Genomic DNA, 25191 nt, shown 5'->3' with positions numbered 1-25191 from the left:
TGGATGAATAAGAGCGCAGTGGATCCCAGAGCTCCACGTGTAGGTCACAACTGAACAACGCACGCGTATTTTTCTTAAGAACTCTAAGAAGCATTTTCACCCTTGGGAATGTAAAACTTGCACCGACACGGCCTTTAGACATGACATCTGAAAGTGAGAAGTTCCCATGCGCTAAGGAACGGGGACAGGTCGGTGCCGCCAACCCCACAGCCAGGAACAGGGAGCAGCTGGGTAAACACGGGAGGCCAACACGGAGACTGGAGCCCCCGGGGCCGGGCGCAGTGCAGGACTTGCCTTCCTCAGCTCCTCCTCTACCTTCCGGTCCACGGGGTTAGTGCAGACTCTCCTCCACGTCTGGGCTGCAGCCTCCAGCGGCTGCTTAGGCACCTCCTCATCCTCAAAGTTGACAAAGATGGCATTGTGGGGGCGCCGGGCCCTGCTCAGGCCAATCAGGTTCTCGCCGGAGATTGGGGGGTTGTTGTAGCCTTCCCTGGGGGCAGACAGTACAGGTGAGAACAAGAGCACCAAGGCCATCCCAGGTACCCACCGGATCAGACCAGGCAGGAAGCCCAGAAGCCTGGCAAGGCCCGCAGCCACCGTGTGCCTCTCCCTGGACATCTGTGCTGGGAAAGGACCCCAGAGCTGGCTGCTAAAGGAACCTGTATTCACAGAGGAAGAGATGTGGCCACAACTGCCTATGACAACTCGGAGAAGCTCCGGGGCCTGCAGCTCTCAAGCTGGGGAAAGCCCAAAAGGTCCTAGAGGCTGGAGTGCAGGAAAGGGCACGTGTCATGGGGCTGGTAGCCCCACAAGTGCACTGAGTCAGGTGCAGCACTGTCCAACCAGTGAAAAACTGGACAGAGTCTAATGTCCAGCAGCTGGCAATGGTGAAATCACTCAAAGCACAGCTGCATGAAAGAACACGATCTACTGTCAAAACAGGACAAGAGCTGCACTCACTGACATCTGCTTACATGCGATTCACTTATTTAATGCTCACAACTAATTATACAGAGAAAGGACCATTTTCTAATAAAGCAGCTGAAACCACAGGGACTGGGAAACTTGCCCAGAGACAGAGCTCCTGGGAAGGAGCTGGGACTCCCATCCAGGAGCCTGGTTGCAAAGGTCCCATCACACACCTGTCCTGCCACCCAACAGAGCATGACTCTTCGGCTCACAGGCATCTCGACCACATGTAGGTGAATGAACAAAGGACCTCATCAAATGGCATTGTCATAAAACACAGGGGTTAAAGCCAAGGATTCCATTTGTCCCAACACACAGAATGTCCAACACCAAGAGGGAACCCTGATGTCAACTACGGACACTGGGTGACGATGTCTCAGCGTAGGTGGATCCACTGTTAACAAGTGCCCTACTCTACTGAGACGCTGATGACGGGGCAGGCTGTGTGTGGGGGCAGCTAGGTGGCATATGAGAAATTGCTGTGCCTTCTTATGTGAGTCTAAAATTGCTCTAAAAAAATAAAGTCTTAAAACACACACACACGTGCAAAGCAGAGATTCTAGAACTATCTCTGTGTGCTGGCACAGAACACCCTTAGGTAGACATTTCTCAAAATATTTGTAGTGGTTACCTCTTTAAGGTTGGACACCTAACTTACACAAAAGCAGGCAGAGGCCGGTGTCAAGAACCCCCATGTGCCCGTTACCAGTTTCAACAATATCACCACATGGTTAACTGCATTTCATCCGAACCTCCACCCAACCCACTATTTTGAAGTACATTTCAAAGTAGGTCCTGGACATCATAGAATCCATTTGGGTGATTACTACCTTTTCAGTTTGTTTCCATTTTACCTTAGTTTTCTACATGAGTACACATCATCTGCACACTTACAAAGAGTAATAGTAACTTTCACATTGGGAAACAAAACTAGAAAGATGGGATCAAGTCTGGGCCTTCTTTTTAAAGTGGCTGCGTTAGAAACCGCACGGGACAGGTCGGCACTATCCCGGTTTCAAAGATGCCCCCAAGGAAAACCGGGTGGCCATCTGCAAGAGCAGCCCTTCTATGCCCAACCCTGTAGGGAGAGGCTGTGCAAACGAGGCTGCACCCCCAGCCCGCTCCCCGGGGCGGCCTCAGGCTGTGGTCTGTGTCACCATGATTCTAAGCAGGTGGGGAACTGCTGGCAGGGGTCGAAGGGTGCTGATGGCAAAGTCAACAAGACCACCTTGGAGAGTCCCTGAGGAGCAGGAGGGACCCACCATCCTCCAGTTAGAAGGACCCCGTCAGGCCAGCCCAGCAGCCTGCAGCCTGTGCTTGCCCACCTGGTTTGTGGGAAGCTCAATCTCCCCAGGAAGGGGCCAAGGAGGCAGTGGCTAGGCCTCTTCCCTGCCAGTCCTCACGCACCCAGCAACGTCAGCAGGGCAGGAGAATCGACAGCAGCCCTGGGAGAAAAGGCAGGTTCTTTCCAGGTGCTGGAAACCGATAAACCACATGGGGAGGAAGGGGGGCCTCAGGGCCCGAAGGCAGCTGGCCCTCCTCCCTCATTTTACCCCAGGGGCTTGAAACAGCTTCCCACTGGCCCGCAGGGCAGAGCAGACGCTCAGATGCTGCTGCCACCTAGTGCCAGGGGCGGCAGTGCAGACAAGTGCTGTTTTCATTTTTTTGAGATGGAGTTTCGCTCTTGTTGCCCAGGCTGGAGAGCAATGACATGATCTCAGTCCACTGTTTTAACTTCCACCTCCTGGGTTCAAGCGATTCTCCTGCCTCAGCCTCCCAAGTAGCTCGGATTATAGGTATGCGCCACCATGCCTGGCTAATTTTTTACATTTTTGTTTTTTGAGATGGAGTCTCACGCTGTCACCCAGGTTGGAGTGCAGTGGCGCGATCTTGGCTCACTGCAAGCTCCACCTCCTGGGTTCACACCATTCTCCTGCATCAGCCTCCCAAGTAGCTGGGACTACAGGTGCCCGCCACCACACCCGGCTAATTTTTTTATATTTTTGGTAGAGACAGGGTTTTACCGTGTTAGCCCGGATGGTCTCAATCTCCTGACCTCGTGATCCGCCTGCCTCTGCCTCCCAAAGTGCTGGGATTACAGGCGTGAGCCACCATGCCCGGCTAATTTTTTGTATTTTCAGTAGAGATGAAGTTTCTCCATGTTGGTCAGGCTGGTCTCAAACTCCCAACCTCAGGTGATCCACCCACCTTGGACTCCCAAAGTGCTGGGATTACAGGCGTGAGCCACCATGCCCGCACGGTTTTCTTTTATATATTTTTGTTTCTGACAAGAGTGAGCTGCTTGTGGTGAAGAAAAAATAAACAAAAAAACACTTTTTTTTTTTTTTTAAAAGAGGGTCCCACTCTGTCACCCAGGCTGGAGTGCAGTGGCACAATTACAGCTCACTGCAGCACTGACCTCCCAGGCTCAGGCCATCCTCCCATCTCAGCCTGTCAAGTAGCTGGGACCACAGGAACACGTGCCACCACACTCGGGTAGTTTTTAAAAATTTTTTGTAGACACAGGGTCTCACTATGTTGCCCAGGCTGTTCTCAAACTTCTGGCCTCAAGAAGTCTTCCCACCTCAGCCTCTCAAAGTGCTGGAATTACAGGCATGAGCCACTATGCCTGGCCAATAAGTAACTTTAAAAAAGTAGGCTGGGTGCAGTGGCTCACGCCTGTAATCCCAGCACTTTGGGAGGCTGAGGCGGGCGGATCACCTAAGGTCAGGAGTTTGAGACCAGCCTGGTCAACATGGTGAAACCCTGTCTCTACTAAAAATACAAAAATTAGCTGGGCATGGTGGGGCACACCTGTAGTCCCAGCTACTCGGGAGGTTGAGGCAGGAGAATCGTTTGAACCCAGGATGTAGAGCTTGCAGTGAGCCGAGATCGCACCACTGCACTCCAGCCTGGGCAACAAGAGGGAAATTCCATCTCAAAAAAAAATAAATTAATTAAAAAAACACATGTCACCCTGCTTCAAATTCTTACAGTGAGTACAATATACTTACAGAAAATTGTATCATTCTACATGTAAGAGATTTCTGCAGGGAGGCAAAGTGACTTGATTCTTTTTAGTTAATACATTTCCACAATGTTTTGTTTTTTTCTAACCGGTACAATTTATTCTTACAATCAGAAAAAAGCAGAGGGTGGTGGCGGTAGGGGATGTTACAGACTAGGGGACAGCAACCAAAAGAAACGTGTGTGGCCCTTGTTTGGCTCCTGAGTGGCTTTTGAGACAATGAGGATAAAGTGAACAAGGACTGGGTGTGGGTGATGTTGGGGAGTGCTGTTAGCTTTGTTGGGTAGGAGACCGGTACGGCAGGTCTGTTTGAAACATGAGTCTTCCCTGGTGGAGATCCGTGCTGCTTGTTTCTGAAGGCAGCACTGTGCCAATGGGAGTGGAAGGGGGCAGAATGTTGCTCACTGGACGCTTGTGATGGGCATGTGAGGGCTACTAGACAATTCAATTCTCTCTACTTTGAGGTGTATTGGAACCTTTCTTTCTGCAATGCTTTTCTGGAGGCAGAGAATAACACACTCTCTCCTAAGGATGAAGCCTAAGCACTGGTCTTTGCTCCCCACCCCCGTTCCCTGGCTCACCTGCTCTGGGGCACAGCAGCCTGCCCAGCCTTCCTTTGCATGCGCCAATCCCCTGGTCTGGAAAGTTCTCCCTGCATCTTCACCTGGCTGGCTCTGTCTCAGCTTCAGATGTCAGTTCCTCTGAGGGCCCTTGCTGCTACCTGTAGCCCCGGCCCACTCCCCATGACCTCCTTTAAGGCTCCCCGCCATGTAATCATGCTCCATCTAGCTCCCCACCCCTGCACTGCACCCCAGCTGCCGTGTCGTCCATGGACACCAGGCTCCAGGGAGTGCCCTGGGCCACCACAGGTGCTCAGTCAGGACATGTTAAAGGAAATATGTAATGAGGAATGAGAAGGCCCTCCCACCCCTTCAGAGAAAACTGCTGAGCCCCAAATCTTCCAGACTTTTCTAGACTTCTGTTATCACACCACCATTTACTTTTATCCCACAGAATCTGGTCTTGCACCTGCCTCTGTCATAGAGCAAGGGAGGCAGCTGGGCATGGGTCCCATCAGTCCACAGAGTCCACTCTTTCTTTTGTTTTTTGAGACAGGGTTTTGCTCTGTCACCCAGGCTGGAGTGCAGTGCTGTGCTCATATTCACTGCAGCCTCAAAATCCTGGGATCAACCAATTTTTCCACCTCAGCCTCCCCAGTACCTAGGGCTATACAGGTGCATGCCACCATGCCCAGCTAACTTTTTTTTGTTTTTTTTTTGTAGAGACAGAGTCTTGCTATATTGCCCAGGCCGGTCTCAAACTTTTGGCCTCAAGTGATCCTCCCGCTTTGGCCTCTCAAATCACTGGAATTACAGGTGTGAGCCACTACACTAGGCCCAAGCCCATTCTCTTGAGGGCTGCATTTTTGGAAGCTTAAAACATGCTATGGAACAATTCTTCCATTGTGTTTGTTCCCAGAACAAACACCATTACCTCTGGGCCAGTTTTCAAAGTCCTTTTCAGACTGGGCGCGGTGGCTCACGCCTGTAATCCCAGCATTTTGGGAGGCTGAGGTGGGCGGATCACTGAAGGCCAGGAGTTCGAGACAAGCCTGGCCAACATGGTGAAACCTCATCTCTACTAAAAATACAAAAATAAGCTGGGCGTAGTGGTGAGCGCCTGTAGTCCCAGCCACTCAGGAGGCTGAGGCTGGAGAATTGCTTTAACCCAGGAAGCAGAGGTTGCAATGAGCCGAGATCACGCCACTGCACTCCAGCCTGGGTGGACAGAGCAAGACTCCACCTTTCAAAAAAAAAAAAAAAGGCTCTTTCATTTTGCTCGTCTGTTTGCAGTAATCTTGCTCCCCTAAATCTGCGTGGGGCCCATGGATACTTGCTGAGTCCCTCTCACTGGCCAGGCTCTGTTCTGGGCACCGGGGCTATGACAGAGACCGAAGCAGGCCAAGTCGCTGCCTCTGGGGAGCATACATTACGATGCAGTTTTTTTTTTTCATGTTGTCTTTTTGTGTGTAATTTTAGAAAGTAGAGCATACAAAAGTCAGGACACCGTGGCACTGGGCCACAAGCAAAGCCTGCAGAGTGGGAGAGACCGGGGTGGTGCTGCCCGCAGGACCTGGCGCTGACCCCACGTCTCAGCTTCCTCATGTGTACGATGCGGGTGTCAGGAACCCTGGGGAATTGCTCCCAAGCTGGGGTGAGATGCACTCACAGCGCTGTTGCACAGGGATGTGGAATAACTGGCAGTGAAGCTGGTCAATGTTATTTATCCCCAGTTGGGTATTTTTTTTTTTGAGACGGAGTCTCGCTCTGTTGCCCAGGCTAGAGTGCAGTGGCCCGATCTCAGATCACTGCAAGCTCCGCCTCCCGGGTTTACGCCATTCTCCTGCCTCAGCCTCCCGAGTAGCTGGGACCACAGGCGCCCGCCACCACGCCCGGCTAATTTTTTGTATTTTTAGTAGAGACAGGGTTTCACCGTGTTAGCCAGGATGGTCTTGATCTCCTGACCTTGTGATCTGCCCGCCTCAGCTTCCCGAAGTGCTGGGATTACAGGCGTGAGCCATCGCACCCAGTTGGGTATTTTCAAACTTGTTTTCCTCATTTTGTTTTCATAGTAGTCAATCTTGGATTTTATATAAAGGAAATCCTATTCTTCTATGTCAATGTGTGGCATTTGACAATTTGAACATTTGACAATGGCCAGGCCTGCCTTTCCAACAGCCCCAGGGTTCTCTAATTATGTCAAGAACTTCTGAGTTACAAAACTCATTTCACCTGAATTGCATGTGGGCTTGGGCAGGCTGTGCACATGGGAGGTGTGGTGGGTGGCGGTGGCTGCACTATGAGTCACGGCCATGTGGCTTTTCATAGCTCTCGGTGTAGGAGAAACCCACTACTGATGAGAGAGAGAGTGAGCGCCTGTCCTCAGGAGAGGCACCATGTTCGGGAGGGGACACAGACCATAACCAAGTACAGAGCAGGCGAGAGCTGTGTAGAGTCACAGATGCCTTGAGAAGGATGACACTGGGCGATGGGCAGGGTCAGGGGTTCCCTGAAGCGACCTCCAGCCGCACAGGGCAGACCAGGAAAGGGTAAACAGCTGGGGTGAAGTGGGACCAAGGCTTGGCAGGTGAGTGTGGCAAAGAGAGGAGGGCAGGGGAGGGACAGATGATCAAGAGGCTGGGAAATTTCTGCCAGGGACAGGGACGGTGAGGCTACGGGGAACAAAGGAGGTAGGAAAGAGCTGGGGTCAGAGAGTGGGACGTTCCCAGGCGGCTTGCTTAGGTAGTGTCATTACTAGTGACAGCAAGGTCCAGAGACTGGCTGGTCAGCCATGACCAGGGATTAAGCCAAAGGACATTTCTCAGCAAGAACCCACATGTCCCACAGTCACATTTTTTGCACTGTCCTCAGGGGTGAGGCCAACCTGGTGATCACACAGGCCACTGCTTACTAAGGCCCCGTTCTGTACTCAGCCCTGTGCCGAGAACTGCACGCACTTTTTAAATTCAATCCCAGCGCCTCTGTTGGGTAGCTACTACTATCATCCCATTTTCTTTTTTTTTTTTTAGAGACAGAGTCTCACTCTGTCACCCGGGCTGGAGTGCAGTGGCGCAATCTTGGCTCACTGCAACCTCCGCCTCCCGGGTTCAAGCGATTCTCCAGCCTCAGCCTCCCGAGTAGCTGGAATTACAGGTGTGCACCACCACACACAGTGCGTGAGCCTCCGCACCCAGCCCATCCCATTTTCAGGATGGAGAACCGAGGCCGCATGGAGAGGGGCCTTACCGGTGCTGGGTCTCTGGTCGGTAGAAGTAGTCCACCGGAGCGTCCAGCCGGGAGAAGATAGGCGGCGGGATGTAAAGCGGCAGCTCCTGGTGGAAAAAGGCCTCCTTCTCAGGCCGGAGCATGAGCACCTTGTCATACATTGACGTATGCTTGCCGCCTGCTTCCGTATGCACGGCCAAGTACTGGAAGTCAGACATCCCTAGAAAGAAAGGTGGGCAGATGGCAGACAATGAGTCCAGGGATATCTGTCCGGGAATGGGCAGCTGCCACACACCGACACCCACGTCTGCTTAGGGAGGTGCTGAGTGGGCCACGTGGTGGAGGCTGCAGGGTGAGGGTGGCAGGAAAACACACCCTTCCCAAACGCTTCTGCAAAGTTGGCTTGATGCAGTCTAAGTCACTTACATAAAAATTATTTTGGGGAGGTGGGTAGCTACCTGACAGGTGAGGATGGAGTCCAGGTCAGTGCTTCTGAGACGTATGTTACTTTTAACTGTAAAAACTGCAATTACCTTTGCACCAACCTAATAACATGCCTATGAATCACCCGGGATCTTGCTAAATGCAGGTTCTGACATGGCACATTTCTACCAAGCTCCCAGGTGAGGCTGATGCTGCCAGTTCAGAGACACACACTGAGCAGCAAGGTGTTGGTTCAATTTGATAAAAAAAATACGAGGTGTAATGTTTTATGAATCACTTGGGAAACCCTGTCCCAGAAAGAACATCCCTCTTTGGTGAATGCCATGACCCACCAGAATGACTGCCACTGAAAATACCCAACCCATGGGACCCCAGGTCCTGCTTCTCCTTCATTTCACTTTCTTCTTCCCCTCTTTTCTCTTTCTAGTCCTCTTTTCCCTTCTCAATCTTTAAACTCTTCAGATTCTGCCTAGACCTGCAGCTGTAACTCAGCCATCTCTAAGGCTTGTTAGTCACATGCCAGGCACCTCCTGTGGTCCACAGCCTGGCCCATTCACGGGCACTGCCTCCCGGAATCTTCACAAGGGCCTAAGGAGCAGGCTCTGCAGCCCGCACTGCACAGACAAGGAAACTGAGGCTCAGGGAAGCCAAGTCACCTCCCAAAGAAACTGGCAGGGCTCAGGCAGGCACAATGCCAGAGTCTGTCTTTCTCACTCCTGTCTCCCTCCCTTGCCTTATTGCTTCCTCCCTGGGGTTCCTTGTAGGTGGCAAACCTGACTGAGGGCTCCACGAGGGACGTTCAACCTGCTGAGAGTTCAGAGGAGCAGGAGGTCTCAAGGGGCTTCGGCAGCTAGGTGGGCAAGACCAACAGCAGCCGAGACCAAGAGAAGGTTCAAGACACTGTGGTAGGGGAAAGACTGGGGGAGGTCTACTGACCAGTTTTACTTGGTCCCATACAATGGTTTCATTAAAAGTTAGGAGATTTCTGACCGGGCGCGTTGGCTCAAGCCTGTAATCCCAGCACTTTGGGAGGCCGAGACGGGCGGATCACGAGGTCAGGAGATAGAGACCATCCTGGCTAACACGGTGAAACCCCGTCTCTACTAACAAATACAAAAAAACTAGCCGGGCGAGGTGGCGGGCGCCTGTAGTCCCAGCTACTCGGGAGGCTGAGGCAGGAGAATGGCGTGAACCCGGGAGGCGGAGCTTGCAGTGAGCTGAGATCCGGCCACTGCACTCCAGCCTGGGAGACAGCGAGACTCTGTCTCAAAAAAAAAAAAAGTTAGGAGATTTCTAGCCTAACAACGCTGACGACTGGCAGCAATCAGCCCGCAGTCTCTGGGCAACTGCTGGCTGGAGGGAAGAAAGGCTGCCTCCTGGATGGGGCCTGTGCCCTGCTGTGTCCCCATAGCCCCTGCCCTCCTGCCTGGGCACATCCTGGCCCCCTTCACTGATGCCGATGACCCACACAGCTCCTGCAGGCAGCTAGGATGGCCGGCCCTGAAATAACCAGACACTGCAAGAACAGATTTCAGTTACCCTGGAATTTGTAAATGGTGGAGATGATGCCAAGGATCTCCATGTCAAATGTGACCTCGGAGTGGGCCTCAGTGCCCAGCACCCCTTTCTGCCGCCTTGTTCTCTTCCTGATGCGGAGCAGCAGGCTGCTGGTACTGAAGCGGTTGGCGCACACTGGGTGGCAGTACGGGTCCTTGGGCCGGAAGTACAGCTCCAGCCTTTTGGTGGGGTCTGCGTAGATCTGTGGCAAGGCCAAAGGAGACAGAGTGAGGCAGTGACAAGCCAAGCAGCCAGTGAGAAGCTGCTCCTCTCTCAAAAAAAGTCTGACAGTGATCCAGGAAGGGCCAGGAGGCTCACGTTTCATTCTAGACTCTTAATTCCAAAAGGCTCATTTTTTAAACCCATGTATCTTAGTTTTTATCTAGTGGAGAAAATGAGAATCATCTCCTTCCTTCTAAGAAGTTGTGAAGTTGGAGATGACAAGTGCCAGCTAAGTAAATGCCATCATCCATCAAGTGCCTGCTCAGTGTGGGGTGTCAGGTTGTCCTTCTGGCAACACTTGAGGGGAGGTACTATCACCCTTATCTTGGAGGGAACTCGGGCTTGGTGCAGGGTGGAGTGGCTTGTCTAGGGCTACCTACTCTAACAACTACCCACCATAGAGGGTCTTGGTATTCAGTCTCATATGCAAATGTTTCGAGGTCCAAATGAGATTAAATCAATCAGTAACAACCATTTGGGCTCTGACTTGCTGTTACCTCTAGCTTTCCAAGCATATGAGACTGAATACCAACACTCTTTTGGGTTCCTCTCCTTAAAAACCCCAAGAATAGCATCTATGTCATAGGACTGTTATGGTTCAATATGAATAAAGCACAGTGCCTGGTGCCTAACTCATGGTAGACATTCAACATGTGCCACTTCCATCGAATGAATACTTGCCCGATGCTGGGTCACAATGAGCATCGGATGTGTGCATATGAAAGCACCAACAATGTGAATACGGATGAGGTCACCTACGTGCTGGTGAGCTGGCTCCCAACACCCAGCACAGGGTCTGGCCCTTAGGATGTGATCAGGAACTACCTAGGGAGAGAATGAAGATGACTTTGTCCTCAGGAATCTCCTCCTCATAAAACACACACCTCTGAGTCCTGATGGGGTGGGAATGAACCCAAGCGTAGGCCTGGCACAGGGAGGTGCTCAAGAAACATGAGGAGACTGAATGGGTAATGAAGATCCCTTCCCAAAGTGCTCACGCTGTCACTGGGTACACATGATCCCTGAGGTTAGCGAGAGGAAGGATTCTGTCAAAGCCATAAATCAAGTGAATAATATAAAAGAAGAAGCCAGGGGCAGTAGCTCATGCCTGTAATCCCAGCACTTTGGGAGGCCAAGGCGGGCGGATCACGAGGTCAGGAGATCGAGACCATCCTGGCTAACACGGTGAAACCCCGTCTCCACTAAAAATACAAAAAAATTAGCCGGGCGTGGTGGCGGGCGCTTGTAGTCCCAGCTACTCAGGAGACTGAGCCAGGAGAATGGCGTGAACCTGGGAGGCAGAGTTTACAGTGAGCTGAGATTGCACCACTGCACTCCAGCCTGGGCGACTGTCTCAAAAAAAAAAAAAAAAAAAAGAATAGGCCTAAAACCTATTATTGAAAGTCTCATTAGGGACAGGCTCCTTGAACCCCGTAATGTCCCCTTATCCCAATACTGCCTGTAAGAAAGTCAGATGGGTCACACCAACTAACGAAAAACCTCTGGGCCATCAACCAGATATTCCAGAATATTCACCCTGTTGTCCCTAACCCTTACACCCTCCTCAGCAAAATTCCATGCGACCACCAGTGGTTTATGGTCATATATTTAAAGGATGCTTTTTGGGCATGCCCCTTGGCTAAGGACAGCCGAGACACTTTTGCTTTCGAATGGGAAGATCTCCATTCTGGATGGAAGCAACAGTATTGATGGACAGTTCTCCCCCAAGGCTTCACAGATTTCCCTAACCTCTTTGGTCAGATTCTAGAACAAGTTCTTTTTTTTTTTTTTTTGAGACGGAGTCTTGCTGTGTCGCCCAGGCTGGAGTGCAGTGGCCGGATCTCAGCTCACTGCAAACTCCGCCTCCGGGTTCACGCCATTCTCCTGCCTCAGCCTCCGGAGTAGCTGGGACTACAGGCGCCCGCCACCTCGCCCGGCTAGTTTTTTCTATTTTTAGTAGAGACGGGGTTTCACAGTGTTAGCCAGGATGGTCTTGATCTCCTGACCTCGTGATCCGCCCGTCTCGGCCTCCCAAAGTGCTGGGATTACAGGCTTGAGCCACCGCGCCCGGCCGAACAAGTTCTAAAACAAATTTCTACCCCAAAACGCATATGCCTGCTCCAATACGTGGATGACCTGCTGGTATCTAGTGAAACTATAAAACAGAGAGCTGCCCTGTCCGTCCACCTCCTTAACCATTTGCAAGGAAAAGGGTTAAGGGTTTCAAAGGGAAAGCTTCAATTCATAGAGCCAGAAATTAAATACCTAGGACACTCGATAAGTAAGGGCGAACGAAGGACAGGGCCTGAACCACTTGAAGGGATTGTGTCCTTACTTTTGCCTAAAACTAAGCAGGAGTGGCCAGGCGCGGTGGCTCAAGCCTGTAATCCCAGCACTTTGGGAGGCCGAGACGGGTGGATCACGAGGTCAGGAGATCGAGACCATCCTGGCTAACACGGTGAAACCCCGTCTCTACTAAAAATACAAAAACGAGCCGGGCGAGGTGGCGGGCGCCTGTAGTCCCAGCTACTCGGGAGGCTGAGGCAGGAGAATGGCGTAAACCCGGGAGGCGGAGCTTGCAGTGAGCTGAGATCTGGCCACTGCACTCCAGTCTGGGCGACAGAGCGACACTCCGCCTCAAAAAAAAATAAAAAATAAAAAATAAAAAATAAAACTAAGCAGGAACTCAGAATAATTCCTAGGATTGGCTGGATATTGCCGCTTACGGATTGACTTAAACGCCCTAAAAACAAAACCTTTATACCTAAAGCTTGCCTAAGAAAAGCCTGACCTCTTCTGTGGACCTCTGAAGAAATCCACTGGGTTGAAGAACTAAAACATCTGCTCGTAACTGCCCTGTCCTAGCCCTGCCTTCCCTAGAAAAGCCATCTCACCTTTTCATTAAACAAGGGGGTAGCTTTAGGGGTACTTACTCAAGAACATGGGGTCACTGGCAACCTGTGGCCTTGCTGTTGAAAGTTTTAGATCCAGTAACCTGTGGATGGCTTGAATGTATCCATGGCGGCTACCACTTTGTTAACTGAAGAAAGCAGAAAGCTGATCTCTGGGGGAAATTCAGTTGTGAGCACGCCTCATCAAGTTAGAACTATCTTAAACCAGAAAGCAGGGAGACGGCTCACTGACTCAAAAACTTTAAAGTATGAAGCCATCCTGTGAGTGAGATGATTTAACACCAACCTCTGCAATTCACTTGACACACAAGGTTTCCTAACAGGGAATCCAAATCTAAAAGGACCTGAGCATGAGTGTTTAGATTCAGGCCGGATGTAAGGGAGACCCCTTTCAAAACAGGGCAGCACTTATTTATAGATGGCTCTTTCGGGGTAACTGAAGGAAAAAGACATAATGGATATTCAGCAGTCTATGGGGAAGACCTTGCAGAAGGAGAGTCTGGAAGGCCGCTCAATCATTGGTAAGCTCCAACGTGTGAATTATTTGCAGTAAATCAAGCCTTAAAGCACTTGCAAAACCAAGAAGGAACTACTTATTCTGATTCCAAGTACACCTTCAGGGTAGCTCATACATTTGGAAAAATTTGGACCGAACGAGGTCTCATTAATAGCAAAGGCCAAGACCTTGTCCACAAGGAATTAATCACCCAAGTATTAGGTAACCTCCAGTTGCCAGAAGAAATAGCTACTGTCCATGCCCCAGGACACCAGAAAAGTCCTTCTTGTGAAAGTTGAGGGAATAACCTGGCAGATCAAATAGCCAAACAAGCCACCATTTCCTCTGAAATGCTCACTTTTCACCTAACCCCTTGTCTTCCTCCCCTGACTGCAGTTCCCATCTTCTCTTCAACTGAAAAAGAGAAATTAATAAAAACAGGGGCCAAAGAGAATCCTGAAGGAAAATGGGTATTATCAGACCAAAGAGAATTGTTATCCAAACTCTCATGAGAGAAGTCTTATCTCAGCTGTATCAGAGAACTCACTGGGGACCCAAGCCGTGTGTGACGCAGTTCTCAGGGTTTAGGGATGTGTAGGAATTTATACTCTGGCAAGACAAGTTACAGATAGTTGTCTAACATGCAAAAAGACTAATAAGCAGACCCTAAGAAAACCACCCCTTGGGGAAGGGAGTCCAGGGTTAACCATTCCAAAGTGTCCAAATTGAGTACACCGACATGCCCCCAATCGGTTGCCTGAAGTACTTATTAGTGATAGCAGATCACTTTACGCACTGGATGGAACCTATTCCCTTTGCAAGTGCAACTGCTAATAATGTGGTTAAAGCACTGACTGAGAATATTATACCCAGGTTTGATAGATTAATAGAAAATACTGATTCAGATAATGGGACTCATCTCACTGCACATGTCATCAAGAAACTAGCCCAAGTACTAGACATAGCATTGGAATACCATACTTCCTGGCACCCACCTGCATCAGGAAGAGTGGAGAATGAACCAAACGCTGAAGAGCCACTTAACCAAATTAGTCTTAGAGACTCGGTTGCCATGGACTAAATGCTTTCCCATTGCCTTGTTAAGAATCCGAACTGCCCCTTGGAAAGATGTTGGCTTATCACCTTATGAAATGCTATATGGGTTGCCTTCTCTACACTCCAGTGCTGACGTTGCTACGTTTGAAACAAAAGATCAGTTTCTCAAAAACTATAAACTCGGTCTATCCTCCAGCAGGACTAAAGGCCTCTTAGCACAGACGCCACCCCTAGAGTTTCCAGCACACCAGCATCAGCCTAGGGATGACATTCTCATCAAAAGCTGGAAGGAGGGAAAACTCGAACCAGCTTGGGAAGGGCCTTATCTGGTACTCTTAACTACTGAAACAGTGATCCGAATGGCTGAAAAGGGATGGGCACTACACGGGGGTGAAAGGAGTAACTTCCACAGACAGGGAAAAATGGGCTGTCACCCCGGGACCCACCCCCACCACACTAACTAACCCTAAAAAGGGCTTAATAATCACTTGTTTATTTTTCCTTTTCTTTCCAACAGAAGGTCATCTTGTCATCAGTGTGACTCAGGCTAATTATCCCTTGACCCTTCAGTTTGATGCCTGTTCAGTTATCCTGTGCGGCTACGAACAAGCTCAAAGGCAGCTATCCAATGTAGGTAAGTATCTATGTCCATATCGCGGAGTCAAACAAGTATAAATATGGAGCCTTAAAGGGCCCCTGTGGTGACTGGGCATATGTTTGGTGGACCACTTAATATGGCAGGTGGACAGCCAACCCCCTCCTTTAAATAAGCTGCGGAAACTTTTTTTTTTTTTTTTTTTGAGACAGAGTCTAGCTCTGTCGCCCAGGCTGGGGTGCGGTGGCGCGATCTCGGCTCACTGCAAGCTCCGCCTCCCGGGTTCACGCCATTCTCCTGCCTCAGCCTCCCGAGTAGCTGGGACTACAGGCGCCCGCCATCTCGCCCGGCTAGTTTTTTGTATTTTTTTTTTAGTAGAGACGGGGTTTCACCGTGTAGACCAGGATGGTCTCGATCTCCTGACCTCGTGATCCACCCGTCTCGGCCTCCCAAAGTGCTGGGATTACAGGCTTGAGCCACCGCACCCGGCCGCTGCGGAAACTCTTAACAAAAACTCCAACTTCTCCGTGGTTCCACTCCACCAAATTGTAAGCCACTGAAGTGTAACCCCTTATTGCTAATTACAGATAATCCCCAAACAATGGCCCAAGAACCCTCTGTATTTGGAGGGTATGGGTTAGGAGCAGACGTTACAGGGCGGGATCCCATAGGAACCCTCTCTCTAAGGTTGGCTGGACCATCGGCAGCTAAAAACAATGAAGAAATCCAGACCCAGGGTCCAAGGAACGTATGGGACCCAACGCTCTCCCCAAACATATCAGGTCCAGCGTTCCCCTCCCATCTCCAGGACGACCCTGACAAAGTAGCAGTTGTAGAAGTAAGAGACCTAAAGCAAACTCTAGCAACTGAAACAGGGTACGGAGATGCAAATGCCTGGATAGAATGGATTAAACATTCCGTCCGCACTTTAAACAAAAGCAATTGTTATGCTTGTGCACACGGTAGACCAGAGGCCCACACTGTCCCCTTTCCTCTTGGATGGTCCTCCAGCCGAGCGGGCATGGGCTTAGGTAGCTCTTTTCCAGAACCCCACAGCCTGGGGTGACAAATGGTGCCGACCTCTCTCTCTGCGGTTCCCTGAAGTTCAACACCCTGCGGGTCAGCCCCCAAGGGCTATCCAGCTTCCGTCTCTCAATGCCAATTTTCCTTTGTGTCTCTTGTGATGGAAAATTTGGCATTCCTTGGAGATCTAACAGGATGCAGTGAGCTTAAGCCCTTCCAAGAGCTTACCCATGAGTCTGCCCTTAGTCATCCTGAGCGGATGTATGGTGGCATTGTGGTGGACCATTACTGGATACTCTGCCAAGTAACTGGAGTGGTACTTGTGCTCTGATCCAACTGGACATCCCTTTCACTCTGGCATTTCATCAACCAGAAGAAGTAAAAACAAGGCACTATAGAGTAAGAGATGCCCCCCATGGTTCCTTTGACCCTTATGTTTATATAAATGCCATTGGAGTTCCCCGAGGGGTACCTGAGGAATTTAAGGCTCGTAATTGAATAGCTGCAGGATCTGAGTCTATGTTTTTCTGGTGGCTAACTATAAATAAAAATGTGGACTGGATAAATTACATCTATTCCAACCAGTAACAATTTGTTAATTATACTAGGGATGCTATCAAAGGAATAGCTGAACAACTAGGACACACCGGTCAAATGGCTTGGGAAAACAGAATAGCATTAGAAATGATACTAGCAGAGAGGGGTGTGGTTTGTGTCACGACTGGAACGCAAGTTGTATTTTTATCCCTAATAATACTCTCCTGACGGAATCATAACAAAGGCACTGCAAGGTCTTACTGCTTTACCCAATGAGCTAGCTTAAAATTCTGGGATAAACGATCCCTTCACTGATCTAATGGGAAGATGGTTCGGCAGGTGGAAAGGACTTATGTCCTCGATCCTTATCTCCCTTGCCATTGTAATAAGCATGTTTATTCTCGTAGGATGCTGTATCATACCCTGTGCCCGAGGGTTAATACAAAGACTTATTGAGACAGCTCTCACTAAAACCTCCAATTTCCCCCCTGGCCTTATTCAGACAAACTTCTACTTTTAGAAAACCAAGGAGAACAGCAAAGTCAAGACATGCTGAAAAGGTTTGAAGAGGAAGAATTATGAAAATCAAGAGGGGGAAACTGTTAGATACACTGAATTCTTCTTCAAAGATTCAGCTTGTTCAACTCCTTTGTTCTTTGTTCTCCATCTTCAAAGCCTAACTTCCTTGTTCTTTGTGCCTCCTTGCCCTTAGTTCCCCGCTGTGTTTAACTGCCCTTCCCGCCCAAACTATTCTTCCCACTGAAATCGCTCATCCTGCCACTGTAACCCACACCATGGTTCTATCTGAAACAGCCAATTGAGATCAGCTTAGATTGTGTGGTCCAACTCCAACCAGTAGGGACAGGTCACAAAAACAGGGACTGACTGCGTTAGGGATAAAAACCCCTTCCAGGCCGGGCGCAGTGGTTCACGCCTATAATCCCAGCACTTTGGGAGGCGGAGACCGGTGGATCACCTGCATTCAGGAGTTCGAGACCAGCCTGTAGCATACAGTAAATTCCTCTCCAAAGATTTCAGCCTGTTACCTTCCTTTAAATTCAAGAGGGGGAAAATTAACAAATACAATAAGTTATGAGTTCCATTTCAAGGAACCAATATGTTAGTATGTTCAGCTTCCCTGTTCTTTGTTCTCCATTTTAAAGTTTAACTCCCGCCGGGCACGTGGATCACGCCTGCAATCCTAGCACTTTGGGAGGCAGATCACGAGGTCAGGAGATCGAAACCACCCTGGCTAACACAGTGAAACCCCGTCTCTGCTAAAAATAAAAAAAATTAGCCAGGCGTTGTGGTGGGTGCCTGTAGTCCCAGCTACTTGGGAAGCTGAGGCAGGAAAATGGCATGAATGCACTCAAGCCTGGGTGACAGAGCAAGACTCTGTTTCAAAAAAAAGATATATATATAGAGAGATAGATAGATAGATAGATATAGAAAGATATTTATATATTTAATAAATATACATAAATATTATAAATATATATATTAAAGTTTAACTCCTCGTTCTTTACACCTCCTTGCCCCTAGTTTCAGTAAACAGCCCCTTCCTAGCTTCTATCACCTGCTCTGTCCTTAGTCATCCTTAGTTACCTGCTCTGTAACCATCCTTCGCACCGAAACTACTCACCCTGCCACTCAGGCCTGCGTCCCTGCCTTCTTTGAAATAGCCAACAGGAATTAGCTTAGACTGTGCGGTCCAACCCTAGCCAATATGGGAAAGACACAGCAGTAGAGACTAGCTGCATAAGGGATAACCCCTTCCCCTGCCATTGCTTCATCAGCAAGATGCACCCTTCTATAGAAGTAAATTTGCCTTGCTGAGAAAACTTTTTGCCGGAGTGCTGATTCTTCTTCGCGGCACCCAAAATTTATTTCCAACAAGCCTGACCAACATGGTTGTGGGGAAAAGAAAAAGAGATCAGACTGTTACTGTGTCTATATAGAAAGAAGTAGACACAAGAGACTCCATTTTGTTCTGTATTTGAGATGCTGTTAATCTGTGACCCTATCCTAAACCCTGTCCTTGCAAGAGACATGTGCTGTGGTGACTCAAGGTTTTACGGATTTTGGGCTGTGCAGGACTGCTTTATTAAACAAGTGCCTGAAGGCAGCTTGCTGGTTAAAAGTCATCATCATTCTCTTAATCTCAAGTACCCAGGGACACATACACTGCAGAAAGTCGCAGGGACCTCTGCCTAGGAAAGTTAGGTATCCTCCAAGGTTCCTCCCCATGTGATAGTCTGAAATATGGCCTCGTGGGAAGGGAAAGACCTGATCGTCCCCTAGCCTGACACCTGTGAGGGGTCTGTGCTGAGGAGGACTAGTATAAGAGGAAAGAAGGCCTCTTGGCAGTTGAGATAGAGAAAAGTATCTGTCTCCTGCCCGTCCCTGGGCAATGGAACATCTAGGTGTAAAACCCGATTGTATGTTCTGTTTACTGAGAAAGGAGAAAACCGCCCCACAGGGCTGAAGGTGGGACGTTCTAGCGGCAGTGCTGCTCTTTATGTACTAAAAAGGTTTATGGAGATGTTTGCAAACGCGTATCACGCCACAGCACTTTTCCTTAAACTTATTCAGGTCACAGAGATCTTTATTCGTATGTCTTTACTGCTGACCTTTTCCCTACAAGGATCCTATTATCCTGCCACCTCCCTTTTTCTAAGATGGTAAAGATAATGATCAATAAATACTGAGGGAACTCAGAGTCCGGTGCCAGCGTGGGTCATCTGTATGCTGAGCGCGGTCCCCTGGGCCCACTTGTTCTTTCTCTATACTTTGTGTTTCATTTCTTTTCTCAAGTCTCTCGTTCCACCTAACAAGAAACGCCCACAGGTGTGGAGGGGAAGGCCACCCCTTCACATGGTGAAACCCCATCTCTACTAAAAACACACAATTAGCAGGGTGCAGTGGCGGGCGCCTGTAATCCCAGCTACTCCCAGCTACTCGGGAGGCTGAGGCAGGAGAATCGCTCGAACCCGGGAGGCAGAGCTTGCAGTGAGCCGAAATCGCGCCACTGCACTCCAGCCTGGGCAACAAGAGCCAAACTCTGTCTGAAAAAGAAAAAAACCAAAAACCTTTCCCTCCTTTGTTCAGTTAGCTCTGGCTGCCGCCATAAGAGCGAGCAGCACCCTTCTGCATAAATTTGCTAAATTTCCCTTGCTGAGAAATCCTTTGAGTGCTCGTTTTCTGTGAGACTCGGAGCTCTTATTCCAACACGGACATTCCCAGGCCCTTACCCGGGAGACGCCTTCCTCGCCGCCCAGAGTCGGCAGCATCTTAGCCACGTCACGCACCACGCCCGGGTACTCCACGCACACCATGCGTCGCTCCCGCCGCAGCTCCACGGGGACAGCAGCCCCCAGCCCCAGATCGGCCGCCTCCGCCGCCATCCCTGCGTGTCTGGCAGGGCCCGCCATGGTCCGTCCCACAAAGTGCTCCCAGAGGCCTCGCCTCAATGGTTCCGCGAAGGAATCGTTCCGGGCTCCCTCACCGCTCGCGACGCCCTAACTCCCCGGGCTCAGCAAGACTCCAGGGCCTCCGGGGAGCACATGGCCCATGGGCGGCCCCATGGCTTCGGGGAAACGACCGCCGTGTCTTCCACTTTTTGTTTAAAATGAAGCGGGTTAGCCGACGGGGCGTGGCAAGCACCACTCTCTCCTACTAGCCAGCTTGGGACCCAGAGGATAGTAAGACACCACCCTCCCTGGACTTCAGCCAATGAGAGTCCGAGGGCCGAGCGAGTTTTTTTCTTAGCCAATGAGAAATCCAGAGGTAGCTAGGTGCCACCTTCTCCTCCGGTTCCATACGTTTTAACCAATAAAGAACTAGAGTTTGACCACGTCCCTGCCCTCTTCTGGTTATTCCACCCAATGACAGCTCGGGGGCGGGCCAGAGGCAGACTTCCGACCCGCCTGCTTGGGTGGGAAAAGGTCCCGGTTGAGAATTGATTTCCGGGTCAGGGTTCTCCTGGGTTCTGTAGTTGTTGGCGCTTCTTTTCCCAAGCTCTTGCAACCCTCTCGGGATTAGGTTTCTAACGGCGCCTGCGGGGGGCCTCGCGGAACTGGATGTGGAAAAGGCGAGCGCGGGGGAACTGTGCTGTAACCACTTGCCCCGCTTCCACAGAAAGCCCCGAAGCGTCGGCTCGGGGCCGAAGGCGGCGTTCGTCTGTTAGACAGGCAGACATGAAGCGTCTACTGTGTGCTGGGTCCTATTCGAGAACCAGCGGGAAGAACAGCGTCTGTCTGGGAGGCGCACGGGGCTGCTGCGAAGCCCCGGAGCTGGGAGTGTGGCCCCTCAAACAGCGAGGAGATGAGGTCCGAGGCCGACCGAGGTCAGAGACCTTCACCCACGAAAAGGGTCCGCCCGTCGGGCTGGCTGCTTCCCAGTGCCGTGGAGGGCCCCTGATGGTTTCTCTTTTTCTGAGAAGAAGTCTCGCTGTGTCTCCCAGGTTAGAGTGCAGTGGCGCTTTCTCGGCCCACTGCAACCTCCGCCTCCCGGGTTCAAGTTACCCTCGTGCCTCAGCCTCCCGAGTACCTGGGATTACAGGGGCCCACCACCATGCCTGGTTAATTTTTGTATTTGTAGTAGAGACGAGGTTTCACCATGTTGGCCAGGCTGGTCTCAAACTCCTGACCTCAAGTCATTCGCCTGCCTTGGCCTCCCCAAGTGCTGGGTTACAAGCGTGAGCCACCGCGCCCGGCCCCTTGAAGGGTTTTATGCGGAGCAGTGATCCCATTCATGCATTTGAAAGAACTCTCTGGCTGTTGTGTGGAGAATAGAGCAAAGGGGGCGAAAGTGAATTCAGAAAAACCAGGCAAGAGATGAAGGGACTGAGTTTGAGGATATTGGGAGACGAGAATCATGGCCGAGCACAGTGGCTCACGCCCATAATCCCAGCACTTTGGGAGGCTGAGGCAGGAGGATCACTTGAGTCCAGGAGTTGGAGGCTGCTGTGAGCTATGATCACGCCACTTGCATTACAGCCAGAAATTAGTAAGAGCAAGTGACCCCTTGCTCTTGGCTATGGGTACCCCAAGTTTCTGAAGTGTTTTTTTTTTTTTTAAGACAGGATCTCCCTCTGTCACCCAGGCTGGAGTGTAGTGGTGCGATCCTGGCTCACTGCACTCCCGAACTCCCGGGCTCAAGCGGTGCTCCTGCTTCAGCCTCCGAATAGTTGGGACTGCAGGCATGCACCACCATGCCGGACTAATTTTGCAGTTATGTATGTGTGTGTGTGTGTGGCAACGGGGTCTGACTATGTTGCCTAAAGTCATTTCTTTTCTTTTTTTTTTTTGAGACCGAGCCTCACTCTGTCACCAGGCTGGAATGCAATAGCGCAATCTTGGCCCACTGCAACCTCCAACTCCCTGATTCAAGCGTTTCTCCTGCCTCAGCCTCCCAAGTAGCTGGGATTATAGGCATGCGCCACCATGCCCAGCTAATTTTTTGTATTTTTAGTAGAGATGGGGTTTCTTTTTTTTTTTTTTTTTTTTTTTTTTTTTTGAGACGGAGTCTCGCTCTGTCGCCCAGGCTGGAGTGCAGTGGCCGGATCTCAGCTCACTGCAAGCTCCGCCTCCCGGGTTTACCACGCCATTCTCTCGCCTCAGCCTCCCGAGTAGCTGGGACTACAGGCGCCCGCCATCTCGCCCGGCTAATTTTTTGTATTTTTTTAGTAGAGACGGGGTTTCACCGTGTTAGCCAGGATGGTCTCGATCTCCTGACCTCGTGATCCGCCCGTCTCGGCCTCCCAAAGTGCTGGGATTACAGGCTTGAGCCACCGCGCCCGGCCGAGATGGGGTTTCACCACATTGGCCAGGATGGTCTCGATCTCCTGATGTCATGATCCACCTGCCTCGGCCTCCCAGAATGCTGGGATTACAGGCGTGAGCCACCGTGCCCAGCCTGTGATTTCTTAATCAGAAGAGTACCTGATTGCTCTCGATGGGTTTAAGAAGGCAGAATAAATGGCTGCATGAATTTAGCCCACTGAATACAGTCTGAAGTGTAACCTCAATGTGAAATGTATTGTAATTGGAAGGCTGGGTCAGAGCCCCAAAGCTTTGAAAGAACGCTTCCTTCTGAGAGTCCGGTGGGAAATCAACCACCAGCAGATGATGGATGAGCTGGAAGAACCACGTGTTTCCACAGGGAGCTGCACGTGAGGACCTGGTGGCCCCTGACCTGCCCTCTGCAATGGGGACCTGCACTTTCTGCCACCAAAGAGGATTCTCTGTAGGGAGGCCAGGATGATTCTCCAGAATTTACCATGCCTTGAGATGAAATTTCCTTTCAAACTTCTTGTGTCCTTTTGTCTTCATTCTATGTTCACCAGTCAATCTTCTGATCCTTTCATTTTCCAGAAAGGAGAATCTGAATAACATATATTTTAACCTTGCCTGCAATTGTAAATCAATAAATTGGTATATTTACATCAGATCTCTGTGAGTTTGGTGCACATAAGACAGTCCTGAAGACTTGGTCACTGTTGGTAGAGTTGGCCAATAAGATATTGAACACACAGTTAAATTTGAATTTATGTAATATTTGGGGCGTATTTATACTAAATATGTGTTATCTGAGATTCATATTTAGCTAGGTGATTTTTAAATTTTCTAAATATGGCACTCCCACCTCTGGGTATTGAAGACATTGAGTTTCTGAACTTGCAAAGCTGACTCCAAACCACCTGGAGCCTTAGTGAGCCCACCCTGTAATCCAGTGACCCTCTAGTTTGCTCTATTTTTCCTTCTTACTGAAGCAAAAGTGATCTTTCTAGAATGAGATCGCAGTCCGTCCCCGCCTCCAGTGACTCCCCATCATCTCTGTCCCACCACCCAGCTAACTGTCCCTTCCCTTTAGATTGTTGTCTTAGACGTCACTTTGCCTGGTAAATCCTCCCTGACCCCAAAACACTAGTTTGGTGCCATCCTCTCTGCCTGGGGCTCCAAACTCACTGTATCATGGAGCCAGAAGCACTATTATTTTTTTCTATTTTTTTCTTTTTTACTTTTCCACTTGAGTGGCAACTTCCTGAGAACAGGGATCATGTCTGTCTCATTCACCACTGTCTTCCCACTGTCACCACTGCCTTGCATGGGGCTGAGCACAGAGCAGGGGCTCAGGAAGTATTTATTGAACAACTGAATGAAGTCACTTGACTTATGTGAGCCTTCAGTCGAGCCCCAGGTCAGGGCATCGTCATGGGGACACTACATCAAGGCTTGTCAGATGAGGAGTGTCCTTTAGTGCACAGGAAGTGAGGAGCGGGGCTGGATGTGAGGGGAAGACAAGGGACCAATCCCAGGGCATCAGACTAAACTTTCTGAGATTAGACTTGGTCCTGCCTGAGATTCAAAGCAGAAGGTCAGAGGCAGGAGCAGTAAGACCAGGCTGGGAGCAGAGACAGGCCAAGAAAGATCAGGAACCCAGTTAAAAAGTAGCTTTGGCCGGGAGCGGTGGCTCATGCCTGTAATCCCAGTACTTTGGGAGGCTGAGGCGGGTGGATCACTTGAGGTCAGGAGTTCAAGACCAGCCTAGCTAACATGGTGAAAACCCGTCTCTACCAAAAATATAAAAATTAGCCACGTGTGGTAGCACATGCCTGTAATCCCAGCTACTCAGGAGGCTGAGGCAGGAGACTCGCTTGACCCCAGCAGGTGGAGGTTGCCATGAGCGGAGATCATGCCACTGCACTCCAGCCTGAGTGATAGAGTGAGACTCCATCTCAGCAGCAACAACAACAACAACAACAACAAAGTAGCTTTAACATTCTCCAAAACCTTGCAGCATTTAGAGCAGGCAGCTGTGACAGTACCTGTGCACTGAGGGGACACTTTCTCTGCCTGGATTCAGGGCATATGCTATGATTTGAAAATGTCCCCCAAATTTCATGTGTTGGAAACTTAATCTGTCTGCCTTCATGAATAAATTAATGTTGGCTCTGCCCTCATGCACGGATTAATGTCGCTGTTGTGGGAGTGAGTTGCTTATCTCTTTGTCATAGAGGCAAGCTCTGTCCAGCTCTCTCTCCTGCCCTCTTGCATGTGTGCCCTCCGCCATGTCATGGCACAGCAAAAATGCAAAGACCTTTAGCAGATGCTGGCACTGTGTCCTTGAACTTCTCAGCTTCCAGAACTACAAGAAATAAATGTCTTTTCTATAGGGATTACCCAGTCTGGGATAGTCTGTTATAACAGCAGAAAACAGACTAATGTGGCATCCTTCTTGCATCTCGGCCCGCTGTGGGGTGGCAGATCTCATCCCACTGGACAGAAGGGCTCTGCAGCTCTAGCCGCCTCCTGTGGGCTGGATTGGGCACACTGGGGGTTGGGGGGCAGCCTCGATGTGCCACTTCCACACAGGAGAGATTTGGAACTCCTGAAGAACGCTTGGGTGCTGGCAACCAGCGTTTGTTACTCAGGGAAAGGGTGGGTGTAGGGGCCAGCCCTACAGGGTCTGTGGGTTTTTCTCCCCGTGTGCAGAGATGAGAGATCGTAGAAATAAAGACACAAGACAAACAGATAAAAGAAAAGACAGCTGAGCCTGGGGGACCA

The 25191-nt window shown here is 50.2% G+C and overlaps 1 protein-coding gene across 1 annotated transcript in view; it reads right to left on the bottom strand.

The window, feature by feature from the left end:
• GTF3C5 (general transcription factor IIIC subunit 5) overlaps positions 1–20363 on the bottom strand; it is a 28279-nt gene extending 7916 nt beyond the window's left edge. Inside the window, exons 1-4 of the mRNA XM_033195147.1 lie at positions 19876–20363; positions 9766–9985; positions 7804–8002; positions 295–490 (exon numbers count right to left, since the gene is read on the bottom strand). Coding sequence (XP_033051038.1) covers positions 295–490; positions 7804–8002; positions 9766–9985; positions 19876–20055 — 795 coding nt within the window. The 5' untranslated portion in view covers positions 20056–20363. The remainder of the gene's footprint in view (positions 1–294; positions 491–7803; positions 8003–9765; positions 9986–19875) is intronic.
• Between the last annotated feature and the right edge of the window lie 4828 nt (positions 20364–25191).

The sequence above is a fragment of the Trachypithecus francoisi genome, unplaced genomic scaffold, assembly GCF_009764315.1.
Source record: "Trachypithecus francoisi isolate TF-2019V2 unplaced genomic scaffold, Tfra_2.0 Contig01585, whole genome shotgun sequence".
Classification (NCBI taxonomy): Eukaryota; Metazoa; Chordata; class Mammalia; order Primates; family Cercopithecidae; genus Trachypithecus; species Trachypithecus francoisi.
This window is presented reverse-complemented; position numbering and strand designations above follow the sequence as displayed.